At 45.1% G+C, this 19,974-nt stretch overlaps 1 protein-coding gene across 3 annotated transcripts; it reads right to left on the bottom strand.

Moving 5' to 3' along the window:
* Nucleotides 1-18,225, bottom strand: zhx3b (zinc fingers and homeoboxes 3b). 3 transcript variants are annotated; one of them, XM_033629187.2, is made up of 7 exons: nt 17,757-18,225; nt 10,688-11,597; nt 10,464-10,568; nt 8,177-9,694; nt 5,115-5,846; nt 3,199-3,478; nt 1-1,197 (listed from the first exon to the last, which is right to left on the bottom strand). In XM_033629187.2, the coding sequence occupies exons 2-7, from the start codon at nt 11,429-11,431 to the stop codon at nt 1,187-1,189; spliced, it is 3,390 nt and encodes a 1,129-aa protein (XP_033485078.1). In that variant the 5' UTR covers nt 11,432-11,597; nt 17,757-18,225; the 3' UTR covers nt 1-1,186. The 3 variants fall into 3 exon arrangements, with proteins under 3 accessions (XP_033485078.1, XP_078026086.1, XP_033485079.1); XM_078169960.1 differs by lacking the exon at nt 17,757-18,225 and adding an exon at nt 12,468-12,488; XM_033629188.2 differs by lacking the exon at nt 17,757-18,225 and adding an exon at nt 11,743-11,951.
* Nucleotides 18,226-19,974: the final 1,749 nt, after the last annotated feature.

The following is a 19,974-nucleotide window of genomic DNA, read 5'->3' as shown; positions in this document are numbered from 1 at the left end:
TTTATTACATTCTGTTTATTCTGCAAATACCATCTGTAAAAATTATACATCAAGCCTAAGTATGGAACTCTGGTAAAAGTTCACAGTTCTTTTACAGTCAAATTTATGTCATAGGAAAGTTCCATAAAAACAAATGTACGTACACGTCAGTGACGTAAAGAAGCACTTGATGCTACAACACGAACCAGATTCCATAGAGTCTACTATATTGTGTCGCCTTTTTGTGTGAACACAACAGGGTGCTTGCCCTCTTTGGATGACGGAGTTCCAGATATTTTTCCTCGAACTGAACAATTTAAATGTCCCGTTTAACCAAATATGTACAGCTAAGAAATGAAAAGCGAGTACGAAGACGTGGTCGAATGAACGTCAGTGCTGTTTCACCAAAGACGCTATGAACAGCCTAGCTAGCACGTTTAAAGTCAGCTGCAAGCATGAAGTCAAAGTGTATGAGTGCAAGTAGGTGGAAAAAAATGGGAGTATGAAGGTGATACGATGGAAACAGAATTTGTCATTTGATTCACTTTAAGGCCTTTAAGGCAAGCACCCTGTAGCAAAGAGCTGTGCAGTTTTTCGTACCCCAAAACAGACTATGAACAGTCTCTCAACACTCAACACGTCGATCCTCGTCTGAGGGTTGATTTGGTCGACAACTGTCCAAAAACCCAACCCCCACCCCTGATCTACTGAGGTCTCAATCTCCACCACACCTCTCCCCTTTTTCCCCCTTCTATTCTTCCTCCAAATCTACCCTTGTTTTCCCCTTCTTCTTTTCTTCCATCACAGCAGGCAGGCGGAACAAACACGGCAGAAAAACGGCCCCTCCCTCCACCTCATCCACTCCTGCACTTCTACTGGAACTTCCTTCTGAGGGGAAAATGGCAGACGGGAGGATACAGGAGAAGGTCTGTGTTGCGGAGGCGTAGACACAACGAGAGAAGGAGGGCAGGGAGTGGGTGGATGGATAGGAGGGGGGGTGATAGTGGCTTTAGCGTCCATCTCACGTAGCGGGGGAGGTCATGCCTACCTCTAGGGGTGTGAGAGAGAGAGAGGGATGGGTGAGGATGGTTTCAAGGTCCATTTCCATCCAGTGATCCTGTTACAACCGCATCTGCCGCCTTTTCCTCAGACTACCGACACAAAAACCACCTGCGCTGAGAACTCCATCCTCACACAAAAGGCCTCTTCAATCGGTTCCTGTAGTCATAAAAAAATAAAAAAAGGAAATTAAAAATCCATCGCCTCGACAACACACTCCAGAGAACAAACGAGTATAAATTTTCTTCATGATTATACACAGCAAACACCACATGCCTGTCACAGCATGCCTCATTACTTATAATTACGATCATTGTGTGTTTCACCTGAGACACAATTACACATGTTATGGTTATGATTCATCTCTATTTAACAACCAGTGTTCCCCATCACAATCAAAAACCTAATTAAATCTGAATCATACCGAAGCTGAAATAGTTACAAGGCGCGTCGCGATTTACCGTAACTAACGATAACCATGATAATTAAAAATGAAATATTCATATTGTTTTAATGAGACTGTGTAAATAATGCAGCGCCTCTTAAAGGAGCGGTGTGTAGGATTTAGCGGCATCTAGTGGTGAGGACTGCAGACTGCAACCAGCTGAAATTTCTCCAGGTTAGGATTCCTTATGTGCTTTGTTCAGGAGGTTTTTACCACAAGTTGCAAAGATCTCCCCTCCAAAACAAATCCACCAGGTGATTTAAGTGGCGATGTGAGCTTTTCCAGCGCTGTCCAGCTCATATTGGAGGAGCTGCTAACAAGGGTGGCAGACGCAGAAATGCAAATGGCCCACTCTAGAGCCAGTGTTTGGTTTGTCTCATCTGGACTACTGTAAAAACATGGTGGTGCAACAAAGAGATCTCCATGGACGAGGCCCAGCTCCCTGTGAAGATTTAAATGGCTCATTCTCAGGTAACGAAAACACAACTATATCTCTCTGAATCCTACACACTGGACCTTTATATTATTCTACTTTCTATTCATTCTCACTTCGTCTCCACCTCCCAACGCCATCTGGTTGCCTTTCCACTATCCATGAAGTGTAACTGCTCTTTTTGTACACTTTTGTACGCTTATGACTACAGACTCTCTCCCCCTCGCTCCATTCGTATTTTGAGTATAGTTCTTTTGCCAAAAAAACAAAGGAGACAAAACTAACAATGAAAAAATTAAAGATGAATTCGACTTACAGCTCTTTTTTCTCACATATTCTACAGGTTTTGCGATAATGTCATAACTGTGAACAATAATCATGCAGTGACAATTTGATATCGAGCCAGACCAAATAGTTTTACTTTCATTTCAATCAGTGGATTGAAACAATTAGTCTGCTCTTATTCCCATTTATTTCAATCATTTTTCAAGTCGTTTGATGAGAGATAATAACACATCCAACTGTCTCAGATGCAGGTGTGTTGGAAAATATCACAGAAAATCCTGCACACTGCTCCTGCTCAGCTTCACAATTTCCTAATAACACTATTGTTTCGGTGCTGCTGGACCTTCGTCAAGCGTGTTCAACAACATTATTTACGACATTGAGCTGCTCCATCCGTTTCACAGGTGTGAAAAGGTGTGGGGGAATTATAATACATGGCGTAAGAGTATTGAACAGTGTTGAACATCTGAATATCATCTTATGAAAGCTGCCAATGCCAAAAATTTCCTGCGTTTTTCTTACTCCTTTGTTCTTTCGTTTGTGTGGTGTGGGACATGGTGTACAGGTTGGTGTCAGTTATTGAAAACCACACCCACAGCTGACTGATTCCCTCACACCTGTGCACACCTGTGAAATGGGTGGAGGAGTTTCTATTTAAATTATGGTAGTGAACACTCTTCACCAAGTTGAGCTGAGCAACAGCAGTGTGCAGGATGTTTTGTTCAAAGTCATTTTTCAAGTAAAAATGTGACGATTTGCAGATTTTCTGTCATACGAGAGGGTAAATTGAAACCTTGCGGATGGGTGGACTCGCCCAGAGCTTGTGTATGCTTATTTTCCACTTCCATTTCGTAAATTAATCAAAAAATAATTAGCAGATTAATCAATAATGAAAATAATTGTAGGTTACAGTGTGTTATGCTCTGCTGGGTCAGACTTACAGGGACCTAATTACTGTCTGTATCACACTGAAGCCTACTCCACACATGAAGACTACCTTTAGTAGGATTCACAGTCATGTCAGCATTGGCCTCCTCCTCCTCCTCCGCTTCTGCTGCGACACCACACACCGACTGCTCCATTTTCTCCTCCGTCCCTCCTCCTGGCTGTGGCTCCAGGGGGGAGGATCCTGCTGTTTGTGGCTCAGCTGCTGCGTCTGGTGCAACTGGTCCTGCTCCTGTCGCATGAGCAGCAGCAGACGGTTCCAACGCCTTGGTGGAGAACCAGTGTCGCACCAAATCCACTGATAAACCACTGGCCTGAGCCAGTTCCTGCAACTGCACATAGAGAATAAACTGCGTTAAGGCACAGCTCCATGTGGCATCGCAGAGGTTTGGCTTGTTTAGTTTTGATCATACGTTTTAAAGACCTCATCGAAGTGAGTCTTTGTTACTTTTAATTAACAGCAGCCACCTTCTTTCAGAAACATGGGAAAAAAGGCAATGACCAACTTGGTAAGAAATGTCCTACACATTGGAAAGGAAAAAATATATTTAGAATTATTATTACATTTTTAAGATATGTTACAGAATTATTATGATTTTTAAGCACTTCTAGATAATTTCCTTCTTTGCTTGTTTTTAACTTAATATATATATTTTTTAAATTATTTCTTGCTAATTGTTTGGGTCATTTCTCTCTTCGTTGCTCATTGCCTTCTTCCCATTTTTTTTTTTTTTTTTTTTAAAATCAAGCCAATTTGCTCAGGTTTCGAAGGGTTAAACTTACAGACATCACCATGAAACCTCCCCCATTGATTACTTACATTAGCATGATTCTTCTTTGTATTATGTGTTCTGGAATATCAAGTTTAAATGTGCAAATTTATCATTTCTATTAATTGTATAATTAAAAATGCACCAATTTGCATATATTTCCAGAACCGATACCCGCACGAAGGATAAAGCTGGTTTCAAAACTCTTTGCTTTCATTTTGTTTACATGTTAGAGTTAAAGGTTTTTAAAGAGGGAACTTTGAAATTCTCTTTTTGTCACTTTACAAATCAGAAAACACCGTCAACAACCATATAAAGTCCATTTCAGTTATGTTTTTAGGGAATAAAATGTTATATAATTCAGGCTATGAATGATATACGAATAAAGCCCTCCATTAAAACCTTTAGATTACAGATATGAATAAAACTGTAAAGTTTGGTGAATGTTAAATGCGACTGAAGTGGAGATTTCTTGCTTATAATATGTGATAAAAACGTATTTTGAGAAAATGGCCTTTAAGATACATAATGTAGACAAAAACAAACTAAAGGTGAATAAGGTAAACATAAAATAACCCAGTCGATTACTTACATTAAGACAATAGTGTTTTGTAATTTAAGTATGCAACTGAGGGATTATCTAATTAAATATGCACTGTTTGCACACATTTTCAGAACAGAAACCTGAATTAAAATTAACACCTTAACATGTATTTTGGATATCTTCTTTGCTCTAGTCTGAAAGGAGACATGTTGTGGAAGAAAAACAGCCCAGAATCTCAAAACTGACCAGTGCATGAACAAATATGTTTGCAAGAAACATGCTGCTGCCACACTTATATGCATTTAGGAAGTGAAAGTCAATGTCTCTGTATCACAGTCATTTGCATTGAAGTCCCCAAAATATCTTGTGTTTATGACTGTGGGTGTGTAACTAATAAAATAACTGAACTGGTTTTGAAGCAGTTAACAATGTGCATCTCTCAAAGCCTTTAAAAAGATGAGTGTCAATAAGGCACCTTCTGGAGCGACTCATTTCCGAGGATATAAGTACACTCACTCCTACAGAGCAATTAGCTGAAGTGACTCAAAAATATCCTGTCGTAACTTTTAGCAAAGCAGCACAGATTCATCATCTGCCTCACAGGTTTCAGTTGTTCATAAACTATTTAAAATAAAAATGCGTATTTGTCAACACCTGTGACTCTTCCAGGCTGCCGTGGGCGTCACGGTGGGCCTGGAGGATCTGTGCGTTCGCCTTCTTGAGGTCCTCCTCCAGAGCCATGTTCTGGTAAGACTCCAGCCACTTCAGCTGGCCGTTCTTTTGCACATAGCGGCAGTCACCAAACCAGCGCACGACCTCAGGTCTGGGCAGTCCAGTCGCTGAGATCATTTCATCATACTGAGTGGCGCTGGGCCACTGGGTACGGGCGTAGACTTGTTTGAGCGTTTGCAGCTGCTCCGCTGTCTTCTTACCTCGGATGGCTGTGGGTTTGGGGGAGTGAGTTGTTTTGGGTGTAGGGGTGGAGGATTGGGATGATTTTGGGGTGGAGGATGGAGCGGGGCCGGGGGAGGATGTGGGTGTGCTGCTGGTTTGAAGCGGGCTATCCGACCCTTCACCTTCTGCTTTGCCGTTGGCCTCCGTCACCTTCAGCATCTTCAGATTTATTTTAATAGGGTTGACTTTCAGTTCTCCCGACCCGTCCTCTTTCTGTCTCTCCTCCCCATCGGCTTCCATCTCCTCCACCTCCTCCTCTCTCATCGCCCGCTCCGCGTCCTCTTTCTTTTTCTCAGCTGCCATTCTCTTCCTCCTCTCAGCGAACCAGCCGTGGATCTCCCTCCTAGTCATCTTGGTCTCAGATCGCAGCCTGTCCACTTCCTCTCCTGTCGGGTCAGGGTCCTGGATAAAGCTGCTCTCCAGAGCCTTTAGCTGAACATAATACAGGAATGGACAAAGGTTAAAAACCCTGAGGAACCGAATACAATTGACTAATCGATTGGTTGTTAAACAAGAAAATTAATCAGCAATGTTTTTCATTTTTCATTTTAAGTGGAAATATACAAGTTGTCTGCTGTTGTTCTGTTAACGACACCATCGCCATTTAGATTGGTTGCCTAAAAGTATTGCTTTTACTCTGCAACACTGTCACAAGTTACAATCTCCTGTGAAAATCAGGTCTCGATTTTACCATGGGCGGTATCTTTTTTTTCCATACCTTCCTGAAATGTCATCGCTGTTTACAGTGTATGACGTTATTAGTGTGCAGCTAAAAAAAAACGTGCTGCTAGGGGCTGGGTGTTTACAGTCCTGTAACATTATCCTCATCCCTCGCAGCCAGCTCGCCTGCCTGTTGCATCACACTGACCTCTGGTGGCGCGTGATGTGCACTACATACAATACATCTTCATTACAGCCGCTCATGTATAGGCCCGTTTCCACCGCAGGAACTTCGGGGTAATTTTACGGGGCCGGGGCCGTTGGTGCGTGTCTCCATCGCAGGAACCACCCCCGAAGGATAGAGTTCTGGAACTTTTACAGGGGCTAAACAAGTCCCTGCCTCAGGGTAGGTACTCAGAACGGCCCCGAAAGACTCCTGGCGGGGGCTTGGGGATTACTTGGTGCTGACTGGATATACTCAAGGAGGGATGTGACGACAACAGAAAGCAACAAAATATCCGGCATTTTTAAAACTCAGCAGACGAGAGTTAGCTCATTCATATAGCTTCCGCCATGTAAAAAAAAACCTCACTAAATGGCCCGTAAATTTTTTTTTTTCTCCAGCAGATATCTTAGTTACAACATGATTGAGCTAGCAAAGCAGTTTTGTGTTGATATGTGTGGTATTTATTCAGTTTTGGGAAATCACGATGTCTAGAAAGCATCAGCTGACAGGGACAGCTAACAGCAGCAGCAAAGCTAACATCAGGATGTCATCTGTTAAAAGCCTCCCGTTGTCGGATACGACATGAAACTACTCCAGTTAGCTCAATCATGTTGTAACTAAGACATCCGCTGGAAAAATCTTTTTTTCACGGACCAGTTAGTGAGTTATTACAGACACCGCTATCGGCTAACAGCGTCCCTACATCGGCCCGGTCAAAATGGTTGCGCAACAATTAAGTCACATCCAGAGCCTGTAACTTTACAGGAACCTTCCTCCGACTCTGCTCTCAGTGGAGACACGGCGGTTGAGAGGGCCGTGTGAGAGGACATTCCTGTAGTAGTTCCTGCCCCCCAAATAGTACCAGGAAAACGGGCCTGATGAGGTTAATGGACTGATGCGTCAGGATTTTTTAATACACTGGTATACCGTGATACCATGAGGACACCCAAGCCTACTCAATTTACGGCACAAAGGAAGTGCGTCAACAACTGCGCAACCAAAAGGGGAACAGAGCTTTTTTTTCCTGGTAGCTAAGGAAAGCTTTCCCCAGTTACCAAAGAGTATCAGTGCAAGTTCTTTTGATTTCTATCCCCGGTAGCACAAATAGCGACAGGTAGAACACCCGTTATAACGGAAGAAACTGTGGTAGGAAAAATGGAAGCGATCTGATTGCCTTTGTGACAGCGGCACCAACAATAATACCACTTGGAAATGAGGTAGGGAGAGTTGAAATGGAAGTCTTGGAAGTCAGTTATCAATCAAAAAAGACATTTAACAATGATAATGGAATTTTTTCATTGTTTTTAGATCTTTAATGGACCAAAAGGTTCACTGACTAATAGAGAACATTACTAATTTGGCACTGCACTCCTGTTTTACTGTTTAAGTCACGAAGGACTTTTATTTATTCATTTTTTAAGGATTAAAAAATAAATATATACAAGAGCACTCTATTTTTTTATTCCAATCCAACTGGACTCTGATGCTGGACTGTGTGCAACGCTAGTAGCGGCTAATTTAGCCTTATGCTTCTAGTCTCAAACAGACATGAGGAGTGGTCTGATAACCATATGTCACTCTAACTCCACCCCCTTTTTAAAATTTAAAACCCTTTTTTTTTTTCCAGCCACACAAGCACTGAAATGATCAGATTTCGCACAGCTCCCTTTCAAGCTTAAATTACTGTATAAAACTTATTAACCTCTCCAGTAGAATTCCCCTTTAATTGAAAAAATAATCAATTAATTGATAATGACAACAATCGTCAGTTTCTGCCCTAAAACTAAGTGATCACATGGTCAAATTTTGTCATCCTGAACAGCAGATTCAGCATTTTATTTCCCTAGCATATCACACACCGAGGGCACAGTCTCACCTGATGAGGTTCTCTCTCCTTGTAGCGGATAGCTGTGAAATCAGGTGACGGCGGTCTGGGGAGTCGACGGGAAGGCGTCGTGGGAGAGGTGGGAGTCAGTGATGCAGTTGGGCTCAGGGGTGCAGAGCTGTGCTGGGGTGTTTTTGCACCGGAGTTGCTGCTACTTTCCGACAGATCAACAGGGTTGGCACTGCCAGCGGCACTGCTCCCTGGCGTACTGCTCCCTGCTCCCGCTGCAGTGCCAGACTTACTCTGTCCACTTGTGCTGGATCGCGAGCCTTTGAGGTTGCGAAAGTGGTAGCGGCGGTCGCTGAACCACTTGCGGACTTCCCGGACCGTGAGCCCAGTAATAGCAATGAGGCGGTCCACCTCCTCCTGGTCGGGAAACTGGCTGACCTGAAAACTGTCTTTCAGAGCGTTGAGCTGCTCCTGAGACTTCTTGCCCTTGTAAAAACTGGGGTCCAGTGTGGCCGCCTCCTCCATTTTGATGGGCGGAGAGTCACTGGTGGGGGGCTCGACATCATCTGTGCTTATGCTAGTTGTGTGATTTTTGTTGCTGCTACTGTTGGTATCTTTGCTCTTCTGTCTATCACTGCCTGTTTTGCCATCTTTAGATTTGCTGTCTGTGGCGTTTCTGCTTTCTGCGGTGACTTTGTTGTCACTCTGCACAATGCTGGTGTTGCTGGCTTTGCTGATATCAGTGTTCTTAGCATTCACATGGCTGGTGACATTAATATTGCTCTTGTTATTGCAGTCTGCATTAGCACTGCTGTGTTTACCGTTGACACCGCTAACCTTAGCATTACTAAGATTACTGCTTCCAAGACTAAGGTTGATGACACTTGCGTGACTGCTCGTACTAATACTGCTAGTCCCCGCTCTCCCACTCCTACTACTACTGCTGCTGCTGCTGCTGCTGCTGCTGCTGCTGCTAATGATGTTGCTCCCAGTGCTGCTGCTCCCCACCGTCCCCACCACCATGCTGATGCCTTTGTCTGCCACCAGCGCTGCAGCAGGTCGGGCCTGCATCATGGGCCGGGCTGCAGCCTGGGGCTTAGGTGTGACAGCCAGGGCCACAGGAGCACTGCTAACCTGGATACCGTTTGCCATTACAGGCTGCGTGACGATTACCCCTCCTTGGCTGACGAGAGAGCCCTGCAGGATGTGGGGGATCCCAGTAGCCCCCAGTGAGGCAGGCAGGACTGTGATTGTGTGTTGGGCCGGGCTGTGGTGACTCTGGGTCTGGTTCTGTGAGCTGGAGGGTGCAGTCTGGATGATGGTGTTGAACATCTTCCTCCTGGCCTCCTCGATCTCCTCAGGAGACCAGCTGATGCCTTGTTTGAGTCTCTGAGCTGTGAACCAGATCTTGATCTGCTCTTCTGGGAATTTTGTGACCACCGTCAGGTAGCAGAGCTCCGCCTTTGTGGGGTACGGGAACTTACTGAAAGAGGTTTTCAAGAAGGAAGAGGAGTCCATGGAGGCACTGTAGGTGGGGATGCTGCTCAAAGGAATCATCACCTGGGAGGGAAAAATATGGAAATATAAACATGAGACTGTTAAGTTACTTGATCTCTACTAAAAGGTGACTTTGGTATTTTCAACTTGAACCCTAATTTCCTTTGTTGTTGTGTCTCAGTGACTCAAGGGAACATCAGCTTTTAAAGTGGTCCAGCACTGAGTGAGACCGCTGCAGCCGGCAGCTGCGTAACAGGCTGCTATGTCGCCACTCGGGGCATATGTGCAATTTTAATTTACATCCACTCAATGTGCTTGCTGACAGGCTCGGGTTCTTATTGCAAGTGTCTGAAACATTATGGAAAGGTTTCCTAGAGAGAAAAAATGTTTTGTTAAACAGTAAGACCCTTTTAGTTTAATCCCTAAAATCACTATTGCCACTTCCACCAGTCTCCATTTAAATAAACATTAATTTTAGCATACATAAAGACAGCATATTTTCACACCTAAATGGATGAATTAAGGATTTATTTCAACCAAATCAGAGCTGGTGATTGCTGGAACAGTTAAAAGACAAACTAAGATGGTTTTTGTGAGTTTTATTTTGTTTCTGTTGACTTTTAATTAAGTGTGTTTTACAATGATAAAATTACTCTTTATTTAAATAGAGTCTGGTGGGTTTGGTTAAAGAGATTTGGGAAGTGTTCTAGATTAAACAAATATGAATCTTGGACACAAAAACATGGGAAAATTGGATCAGGGTTAAAAAATACCAAATTTACATTTTACATTCATAACACTGGGACACAAATAAATGAATCAAAACACTTACCTTGGGGAGATTTTTGGAGGTCGAATACGAAGCAGAAGAAATATTTGAGGAGGCTGTGATTGGTGCGGATTGTTGAAGGCTTCTGTTTTGAACCACTGAGACCACCTATGAGAAACAGATTTGCAAGAATCTGATTTAACTAATCTTAATTTACTGATGTAAACCAATATGGAAAGACTTTTCCAAAACAGCCAAACTAAGAGACACAATGAACTACCACCCACCTGTGTGATGGGTGTCTTGAGCATTGGTAATGCTCCAGAGCCGTTGACTATTTGGATTGCTGAGGGCAGAGTGACCTTTGTCGTTCCATTGTGGACAATTGTGGGAACATGTGTGACTGTAACTGCAGCAGGCTCTTTTCTTTCAGTCTCTCTGGGTGTAGATATAGAGTGCGAGTCTGAGGATGGCTCTTCAGACACTGGGTGAGACACCACTATACGTTTAGACTCCGATTTGCCCTTCAGCATCCTCATAATCGGGGTTTTGGTGATGGAGATCTCGCTGTCCTTCCCTGTCTCTGCCCCAGTCACCAGATTCTGCTCCACCACTACTCTCCTGTCCCTCTTCCTCAGCTGCAGTGTCGTGTTCAATGTGCTAGGGTGGACCCTGGCGTTATGCAGGGCCAAGCCCTCAAACTTGGGCGCCGAAACTCCACAGCTCACACAGAAGAAGCTGGGGTCCGCACGGAAGTCCTGGTGCCCGGAGTACACATGATCCAAGAACAAGTTAAGGTCATGGGTTTTAAAGTTACAAGGCCTACAGGTGTAAGTGCCAGCACCATCTTTGACAGCATCCCCCACCTCTGGTTTGGAAGACTCTCCTGGGTCGAGCGGGCTTTGTCTGCCCCCTCCAGAAATCCGTGATTGACGGAGAAGAACCGGAGAGTCCTCTTCAACCTCATCTGCTGGGCGTATGACTTTGCTGGGGATCATACATGGAGTAGTGGACTTCCTCTTGCTGGCCATGATGTGACCACAGGGTGGGGAGGGTTGGTCAAATGGCTGAGAATGGGGTGTGAGTGAGACTATGAGTCGTTTCTGGTTGACTATAGACCAGGCGTGGGGGAAGGAGGACAGCGGGACATGTCCACAGGTCCACTTGTAGTTCTCACTGCAATCTTAAAGGGAAAACCTGGAAAAAAAGAGAGGGTAACACATTTTAGTTCAAGTCACGGTTTGGTTTGTGGCATAAAATGTTAAATTTCAAGTACAAATGAGGCACGAGATGGGAGAGGGAGAACAGATTGCGAGGAGGAGAAATAAGAGGGGTATCTTACACTACTCGCTTTCCTCTCAGCTGGAAGAAAATCATGCACGGCTGGATGTTTCCAGGTAAAATACCAGCAGCACAGGTCATAATGAGACCTTGTGAAAAGATTCAGCTGAAGCCTTTAAATTTTGGTGCTGCTCCTAAATCTTAGAATTTGAAAAAGTCTTCTCCTCAACTCCCCTGTCCCATGAAACGCAAGGCTATCTCTTTTATGAGGGCATTCAAACAGTCTGCTTCTACACTAAAGGCTTTTTGGGAGAGCTCCTGTCCTACCCCCTTCTTTCCCCTCCCCCACACAACTCTGTCTCACTTCCCCTCGTTCAGACACACCCCCACAGAGAGAGCACATTCTGTATTTCTTTTTAATCCAGAGCCTCTGTAGCTTCACTGAAGACCTTTATGAAAGATTGCCACAGAAATACTCACTTGTGAATGTGTTACTTAAGATAGGGTCTACTTGATAATTGCGCAAGTGGGTGTTTCAATAGTTCCTTGGATAAAAAAAATAATAATAATAATAAAAAAAAAAGATGGCGTTCTCGCCCAGCACTAGCACAGACAGCACAGCAAGAAACACAGACCTGCATAAGAATGTGAATCTTTAAACTGTTCACCCCTTGATCCCTTGTCTCCATACAAAATGGCGAAGCTTCCTGTGGAGGAGTTTTCCCCTCCCTCAGACAGAGAGGTAGTGATGCAGCAGTAGAGGACAGCTCTAGGGCAATTACTCACCCAATCACTCTGCACCAACATGACACCTCACGCACAGAGCAGCAAACACTCACTAAAGTTCATCAGCTCAAAGAAGTTCAACAGGAAAACCCTAAAAGCTTTCAAAGTCCAGCCCCTCCCTATGCAAAGATACTTCACAGACAAATCCAAACCAAATGCAGCTTTTCTGGTAGGCAGCCCAAATCTAAAATAATCTTGCTCTTCTGATGCATAAACAGTCCCATGCAAACTTGCCTGGGACTAGTGTAAGACTAACCTCTTTGTGCATAATGCTGCTGCAGCACCACCATCTCTGTCAGGTGAGCCGCATACGCCAAGTCAGTGTCATCACACAATCGACTAACCGCCAATCAGATATAACTTGTTCAATGGCGAAATGCTCTCTGTCTCTTGTACCAACAAACACACAGCCTTGTTTTGCAACATAAAGGTCATGGTACATTAGCTCAAATCTCAGTTAACCCTCACAGGATCGGGGTGTGACAGATGCCCTTTCACACACTAACTGGACGCATGCATGCAGGGTTCACTTTCCAGTATTCAAAAAGCTGACATCACTTCCAGTCAATGTAAGACTTTAAGTGATGTAGTGCACAGTTTATCTGCAGTCTACACTAACTTTTCTGAATATCGTGAAATCAAAACTACAAATAAACAAACAACAATGACATACTGCATCAAGCCTGTGATGGAAACTTTAATTGGACTCAGATCAAATTGGTTATCTTTGCCTGTTTCGTCCCCACTGAGCGAAGGCTACCCCACTCTATGGATCTGAGTGTGAGGGGTTAACAGGCAAATGAAGTTTGCTACTGTGGAGGGAACGTGATGCCCCCTTGTTCCCCCGTGCACCCCCCAGACAGAGTAACTGCCCTTAGCTTGGAGCTGTTGTGCACCCCTCCTACTCCCCTGCCATTCAGTTCTGCATCAGGGGGCACCGCTCTGCCAAGGCTGGCTGGTCACATGACCAACACAAAGGCTTATGGGTGGGCAGTCTCAACCATCCATCACGTGGTTGTGCTGGGTGTGGGTGGGCAAGCGAGAGGAGAGGAGAGGAGAGGGAGAGCGAACGGGAGAGGATGGTGGGGGATGGGCAGCCAGTTTGGGGTGAGGAGGCAAGGGAAGGAGGGGTGTTAACTGTCGTGGAGGAAGCACTGAGGTGTTTCAGTGAGGAATTTTCCTCCCTGATACCCCCCTCTCAAACCAGCCACCCCACCCTGCTAACCCCCGCTCTTCAACGCACTCTTCTTGCTCCAAACTACAATCACACAGTCCTTCCCTCCTCCCTCCCTCCCTCCCTCCTTCCCTCCTCGCTGCACTGCAAAGCCTGGAATGTTCCAACCCGAGCTCTTCAGCCAGTGGACGTAACCTGAAGTTCAGCTTCAGTGTCTGTATGTGCACACACATGCATTGCAGTGTCTCATGCCAAATAATAACTAAGCACATCGGGTGAAACATTTGCACATATCGACAGCCGCTAAGACTGCTGCAATGGCGGCAAAGTTCACATCACACTCTGATGGCGTGTGAGATAAAAAACAGAAAGTGTATGATCATGTCTGAAGTCAAAAGTTGGGCCTCAGAAAGGCGAGTAAGCAGCGGACACCCACAGGCCTCACACAGGTGAGGACTGAAACAATGCACAATACGAGCTGAGCTATTATCAGCGAGTCGGGCAGCTCATGTCTCAGCAATGCCAGGCTCAGACGAGTTTTGTTGACTCACTGGTGTGAGCGTACTGCAAGCTAGTAACTTTAATTTTTAAATTGCTGCACATAGGTTGGATTGACCGTGCAATGATGTTGGGTTTGTGTCTGTTATATGTGTCAGCATTTGCATGTGTGGGTTTCCTGTGAGAGTGGAGAGAGGGGAGGTGAGGTGGGGTGGGCGGGGGGGTGCATGTGTGCTCGTATTTATGTGTGTATGTGTGTATGTGGCGTGCGGGGGTGGCTGCCTGCATGCCTGTGTGCGAGGCTTGTTTACTGAGGTAGTGAGGCTGCCATTTTTCCTGTGTGTGAGAGTCAGAGATCTTCCAGTGACACACAAAGACAATGTTTTCGTCCTCCTGGATCATAACCTATATTATCTACGGCTCAGCACAGCATGACCTCCTTTTATCCCCTGGCCTGACTCTTGTCTAGGCCTGGGCTATATCCTGTGAGTGCAGGCCAATAATAGCACCCACACATGCTAGAAATCCTACAGCCTGGCCGCATAGCGTGGCTGCATGCTAACTAAAGTGCTCCTCTCCTCACCTAGCTGAGAATACAGGTGTAATGTTGATATCTGCATGAGTAACAAATGCCGGTGAACAACATGGGCAGCCCTCTCCTTGTTTGCTCCATTTCTTGCCTCCACACTCGTCTTTTTTCCTTCCTCTTCCTCTGTCTCTTCACCCTCACTCCCCCTCCCTCTCAAACGTCTCTGCACCCTCTGCTTCCCTCCCTCCCACCGTTCCTTCTTCTCCTCCCTCTCCGAGCAAGTTTGGCCCAGGGAGACAGGTCGGCAGCGCCACTGGTGTGTTACTGTCCCCATGGCAACCACCTCCTACCCCCTCTCTCTCTCTCTCACTCTCCCACCAGCTCATTTCTCTAAAGCACATGCGTGTGGGTAAACACGCACACACATGGTTACTCAGACCTACACACATCTCCTATGCCATCCAGTCCCTGGCTCTACGGGGCTTGTTTGTTCCACACACCCCTGTGAGTGGTATTTGGAGAGTCCCTGCCCTGCTCCTATTTCAGTGCCTCCCTCACGCGGTGTTGATGTCTCCCAGCTAGGTGTGGTCGCCATCGCCAAGGCACGCTATTGGCTGGGGCTGATGGCGTCTCTTCCTGTTAACTCAGCGCCCCAGTCCCTGTCCAGACATCTGCCTGGGCTACTGCCTTAGCTCTCTGTGGCTCTTGTGTTTGGCCTGCAGCGGCCTGAGGCAGGCAGGGCTCCTGTATTCACTGTAGGCGAAGCAGCCATGGACATAGAAACAGGGCTCCAAATCTGGCAGATGCTATCTCTTTCAGAGAGGACTGAGGAACCACCTCTATCCCCAAGTGTATCCAAGCTAATTATCAAGTCTGCACCAAAGCGCAAACCCTTCGCCATCTGAGTCTCTGTTCCAAAACACAAACCCTTTGCTTTTGCCTCCTCTGTGCCAAAACAGAAATCCTTCGCCATGTTTTCCTCTGTCCCAAAACACAACACCTCTTGCCAGTTACTGAATTCACTCCCACCTTAAACAGACATGGCTCCAGCTAACCTCCTCCTGTCAATCAACTGCGGGGTTTCACTCACTCATGCATCTGCTGACAAACACGGCTCACCACTCTCACCGCTTACATGTTTTGTGTGTCTGAACTTCTTTCCACTACCATTTCAGTCTTAATTCAGCATACTGGCAGCAGCAAGGAAACCTCAATGACCGTGTTCCTACAGTGTCATTCCATCTGCTCCTGAGTCCCACTTGGGCTGCTCTCAGGTCAGTGAGTGGATGGCTGCGTGGGTTGCAAACGGCTGCATTGCTGTGGCCACTGCCAGTGCATGCGTTAAAACTGGGTTGCTGAGAGGGGAGGGAGAGAAAAATGGCGGAGCACCATGCTCTGTGCTGTCCAACCTAAAATGGCTGACATCACAAGCTGTTAACCAGCCAAGCAGAGCAAGAGGCTGCTACTGCTGCTGACCCAAACCTGCTCGCTCTGGACGTGTGTGAGTGGATCACACTGTCTCAAACCCCCCCCCCCCCCCCCCCCCCAGATTGTGAAAAGGCTCTCGAGCAGCAGCTGACTCTGTGGGCTTTTTTTGTGGTCATACTTGGTAGAGATCTGGAAGGAAATTGTCATTACATGGGTCAACAACACAGAGAGGAGAAGAAACACACTGATGAAAAGTCATGACTGAAGGACTGAAGCGCACAAAGAAATGCTCATTAGGTGTTTGAAAGGCAAAATAGGAAAGAAAAAGATTCTCAATGTGCGAAAAGTGCATGGCCAAAATACAATTTCAGTAAGTGATTCATCCGTTCATAGAAAGCAGCTCAACCTGTGTCAGCTGCAAACCTAAAAACTGAGGGAGGGAGGGGGGGGGGGGGGGGGGGGGGGTTAGACTATTCAATGAGATGTAGGAGCTCAAGCATCACCACAGCAACACTAGGAAATACAGCCAAATTGAGCATAATGATAATAATAATAACCAACTTTTGTGCTGCTGTTAGGAACATTCAATATTGACAATTCCTAATATTCTAGAAAAACTCCCGCACAGCCAAATTGGGTGCCGTTTATCATTAAATTTTCCTCCTCAACAATAGCAATGAACCCGGCCTATTCTAACGGTACAGGTGTACCGCCGTGGGTGATAAATAGGTAGGTGGATTAAGCTGCTTGTCTATGCTTGGGACTCACGTGGACATCAGACACAAACTAGCTGTCTGGGAAAGCTTTGCTCTAATCCCTGGAGTCACACTCTCATGACAACACTGACATGATAAATAGTCTACCAAGGCAACAGCCCGCAGACTCACTGACTGTTCGGCAACATGGAATATAACATGAAAGCATGAGTGTTCACAGTTTGTATGTTTAAAAAAAAGTGTGTCAAGCTTGATGTTAACAATAAAGTCTGAGAACATACTATCTGACAGACAAAAATAGGCCTAGTTGCATGAGCTCGTGATAAACCATAGTAAATTACTTATGCAATTTTCATAGAGCAACTCTGAAAAACAATATTAGTCATAAGTGATGGGACTGAAAGTGATTTCTAACTTCTTCATTCATAGCACAGACTACAGAAATAAGGAAATTCTGATCAAAATCTCACACGTCTGAGTTTCATATAAGGTGACGACATGTTATTGCTTCTTATAATAACAGATAATATTTATTTAAACGTGTGCGAATAGCGGTATTTAGTAAAACAGCTCCAGCACAAAGTGGCTGGACGGTAACGTTAGTCCCTGAGCGCAGCGGCGTCAAACATTTCCGAAAATGATGCGTGTTCATCTTCCGCTCAAGTTAGGCGGAGTGAGCCCCAACTTAATGGGCTTGGCGGCGTTATAGGTTTTTAAACATAGTGCCCAATTCAGAGTGGAGGAAAAAGGCAAGCCCCCAGCCCAAAAAACTCCTCTCTCTCTCCCCCCGTTGGCTGTCGCCATTTTAAGCAGGCGACATGCAGCTGGCCAACACTGCTGAGCCAAAGCGCAGCCCGCAAAGGTAAGCCTTCACAATAGCTCGCACAAGTTTTTGAGAAAGGTGAAACACTTGTGTAAATGTGTACCATAAAAACCACACTCACCTCGCTTTGTCGGAGCTCAGTGTATGCAGCGCAGGATTAAAAAAAAAAGTTTACAATGATATGGGCTCAGTGGAGCCAGAAACTGACGGGAGGGTTTGGGCTTCACTGATGGCAACTTATAGGTGTAAGCCCCCTCTGTCCACAGGCTGGTGATACGCGTGACACCGGAGCCACACCGGTCCTCACAACGGCCCCCTGTTTTGCGCTTGTTTATTTCGAGTAGCTCTCAGCGTTAAAGCAGGCAGTGGAGGGGAGGAAAATACGACGGACGTACCGAGGGAAGAGACGGACACGTGACGCAGACGTCACTGACGGTGGAGTTGGCGTGAGAGCTTGAGCTCCGCCGTGCAGAGAGCAGAAGTGAGTCAGTCATCCCGTCCTGACTGTGACCCACCGATACGTGGGGGTCGTGGTCAAGTTTTAGTCAGAGGCAAACGCTGTCCTGAGTGTCTACATTAGACATGATGTTCGAGCTGCTCACACCTGTCCCTCTCCCAGGTGACACCTCTTAAAGAGATAGTACAGGCAGTGTGTCCAAAGTTGTCACCTCTCAACCTCACCAAATAACTACTGTACAAAGAGAAAGCTCATCAACACATTTATACAAAACTATATAAATATGACTGATCATTCATATGTTCAGTTTTCCTATATCCTCCTGTGAGCTCACAAAGTTAAGATTATACCTGTAATAATTTGACTTTAGATAATGAAAGGTGCTGTCCAAATGATGTAAAATGATTACAGTGACATTAATACGGACAGGCCCCAAAGGTCAAGACTAGAAACAGATGTGTACGTGTGTGAGATTACCGGCTCCAGGAGCGTACAGGTCAACATCTCTCTCTGAGTATTAAAACTAAACATTGTCTTTGAACAGGAAGTACTTTTCAGAAAAAAATGACGTCCAGCGGTTATTCCTTTTTTTTTTTTTTTTAAATACAACCTGCTAGTAGTATTTGTGATAAATATCTGTCCTGCTTTGTTATTATATTTATAAAGATGTTTGTATCAGTTAATAAGCACCGGAAACAAAGACCTGTTGTGTTCTCGTTACCTTAGAATGAGCCGTTTATATCTATATATGGAGAGGGTCCTCTTCTGGCGGAGTCTTCCATGTTGTTTCTACAGTAGCCCAGGGCGTACAAATCAAACGCTGGCTCTACATAGGGCAGTTTGCATTCTCACATCAGCCACCACAGTTCTCTAACACACTTGACACATGGGAGCAGTTTCAGTTCTGCAACCTTACCGTTAGATTGCATTAAATCCTGCACACTGGACCTTTTTAAGTTTTGAAATCTTTAAACAAAAATTGATGACAGTATAAACTAAAGAAATAAATGTGCTGGGACCTGACACATGGCCACTCTAAAAGATAGGGCCACAAGATTGTGTAATAGTGCAGTATCTGGTTGATATTTTACTTAAGTAGTGCAAAGCCTCTCACAAATTTGCACATAGTGACACTGGGGCTCTTTTTTGCATCCCAGAGCAGTTGCCTGCTTTGCTTGGTGGGTAATACGGCGTTACACAGACACATTTACTTCGCTCATATATGGCAGTACAAAATATTTATTACTGTTACTTGACTAACAGATCCAATGTGTAGGATTTAGTAACATCTATTAGCAGAGGTTTATAATCATCTGAAAAATAAGAATTACTGTGTTTAATGTTTAACTTATGTATCCAGCAGGGTCTCATCTACACCAAATTAAACACTGGCTCTAGATAGGGCTATTTGCATTTTCCTGTGGGCCACCATAGTTCTCCTTCAGGCTCAGCACACGGGAGAGGTTATAGTTATGCAACTTCGCTGCTAGATGCCACGAAATACTACACACTGGATCTGTTAGTGCAAGTACTGTTGTTTTGTTAAACCTGCTGAAGTAGTCCCTGAGTTTATCACAAAGTACAGCTCTTACATTAAAGTTACTACAAGTGTTGCTGGAGTTTTGACCTCTTCAGAATATTTTCCGTCTGCACTGGAAGTAGGTTTTGCCAGAAATTGCGTCTCTGCCTCTCATTTCAGTCGGCGATGACATCAGAATGGACCATGATGAAATAAGGGCTCTTGCTTTTCCACAAAAATCTACTTAAATTAAAGTAACATCTTAGAATCAACCGTGGGCCTTTCACAAAAAGGATATGATGAAAAGAGATGGGTTGGTTTCAGTAGCAAGATCACATGTGGTAACTTTCCACCATTTAACAT

This window comes from Epinephelus lanceolatus, chromosome 8 (genome assembly GCF_041903045.1).
Source record: "Epinephelus lanceolatus isolate andai-2023 chromosome 8, ASM4190304v1, whole genome shotgun sequence".
In the NCBI taxonomy this organism is placed as follows: Eukaryota; Metazoa; Chordata; class Actinopteri; order Perciformes; family Serranidae; genus Epinephelus; species Epinephelus lanceolatus.
This window is presented reverse-complemented; position numbering and strand designations above follow the sequence as displayed.

Bases quoted from the DNA above. Each gene is read 5' to 3' on its own strand.
- zhx3b (XM_033629187.2), bottom strand. From the start codon at position 11,431: ATGGCCAGCAAGAGGAAGTCCACTACTCCATGTATGATCCCCAGCAAA. The intron at 10,569-10,687 runs GTGGGTGGTAGT...TGTTTCTCATAG, and splicing joins TCAAGACACCCATCACACAG to GTGGTCTCAGTGGTTCAAAA. The intron at 9,695-10,463 runs GTAAGTGTTTTG...TTTCCCTCCCAG, and splicing joins CCTCCAAAAATCTCCCCAAG to GTGATGATTCCTTTGAGCAG.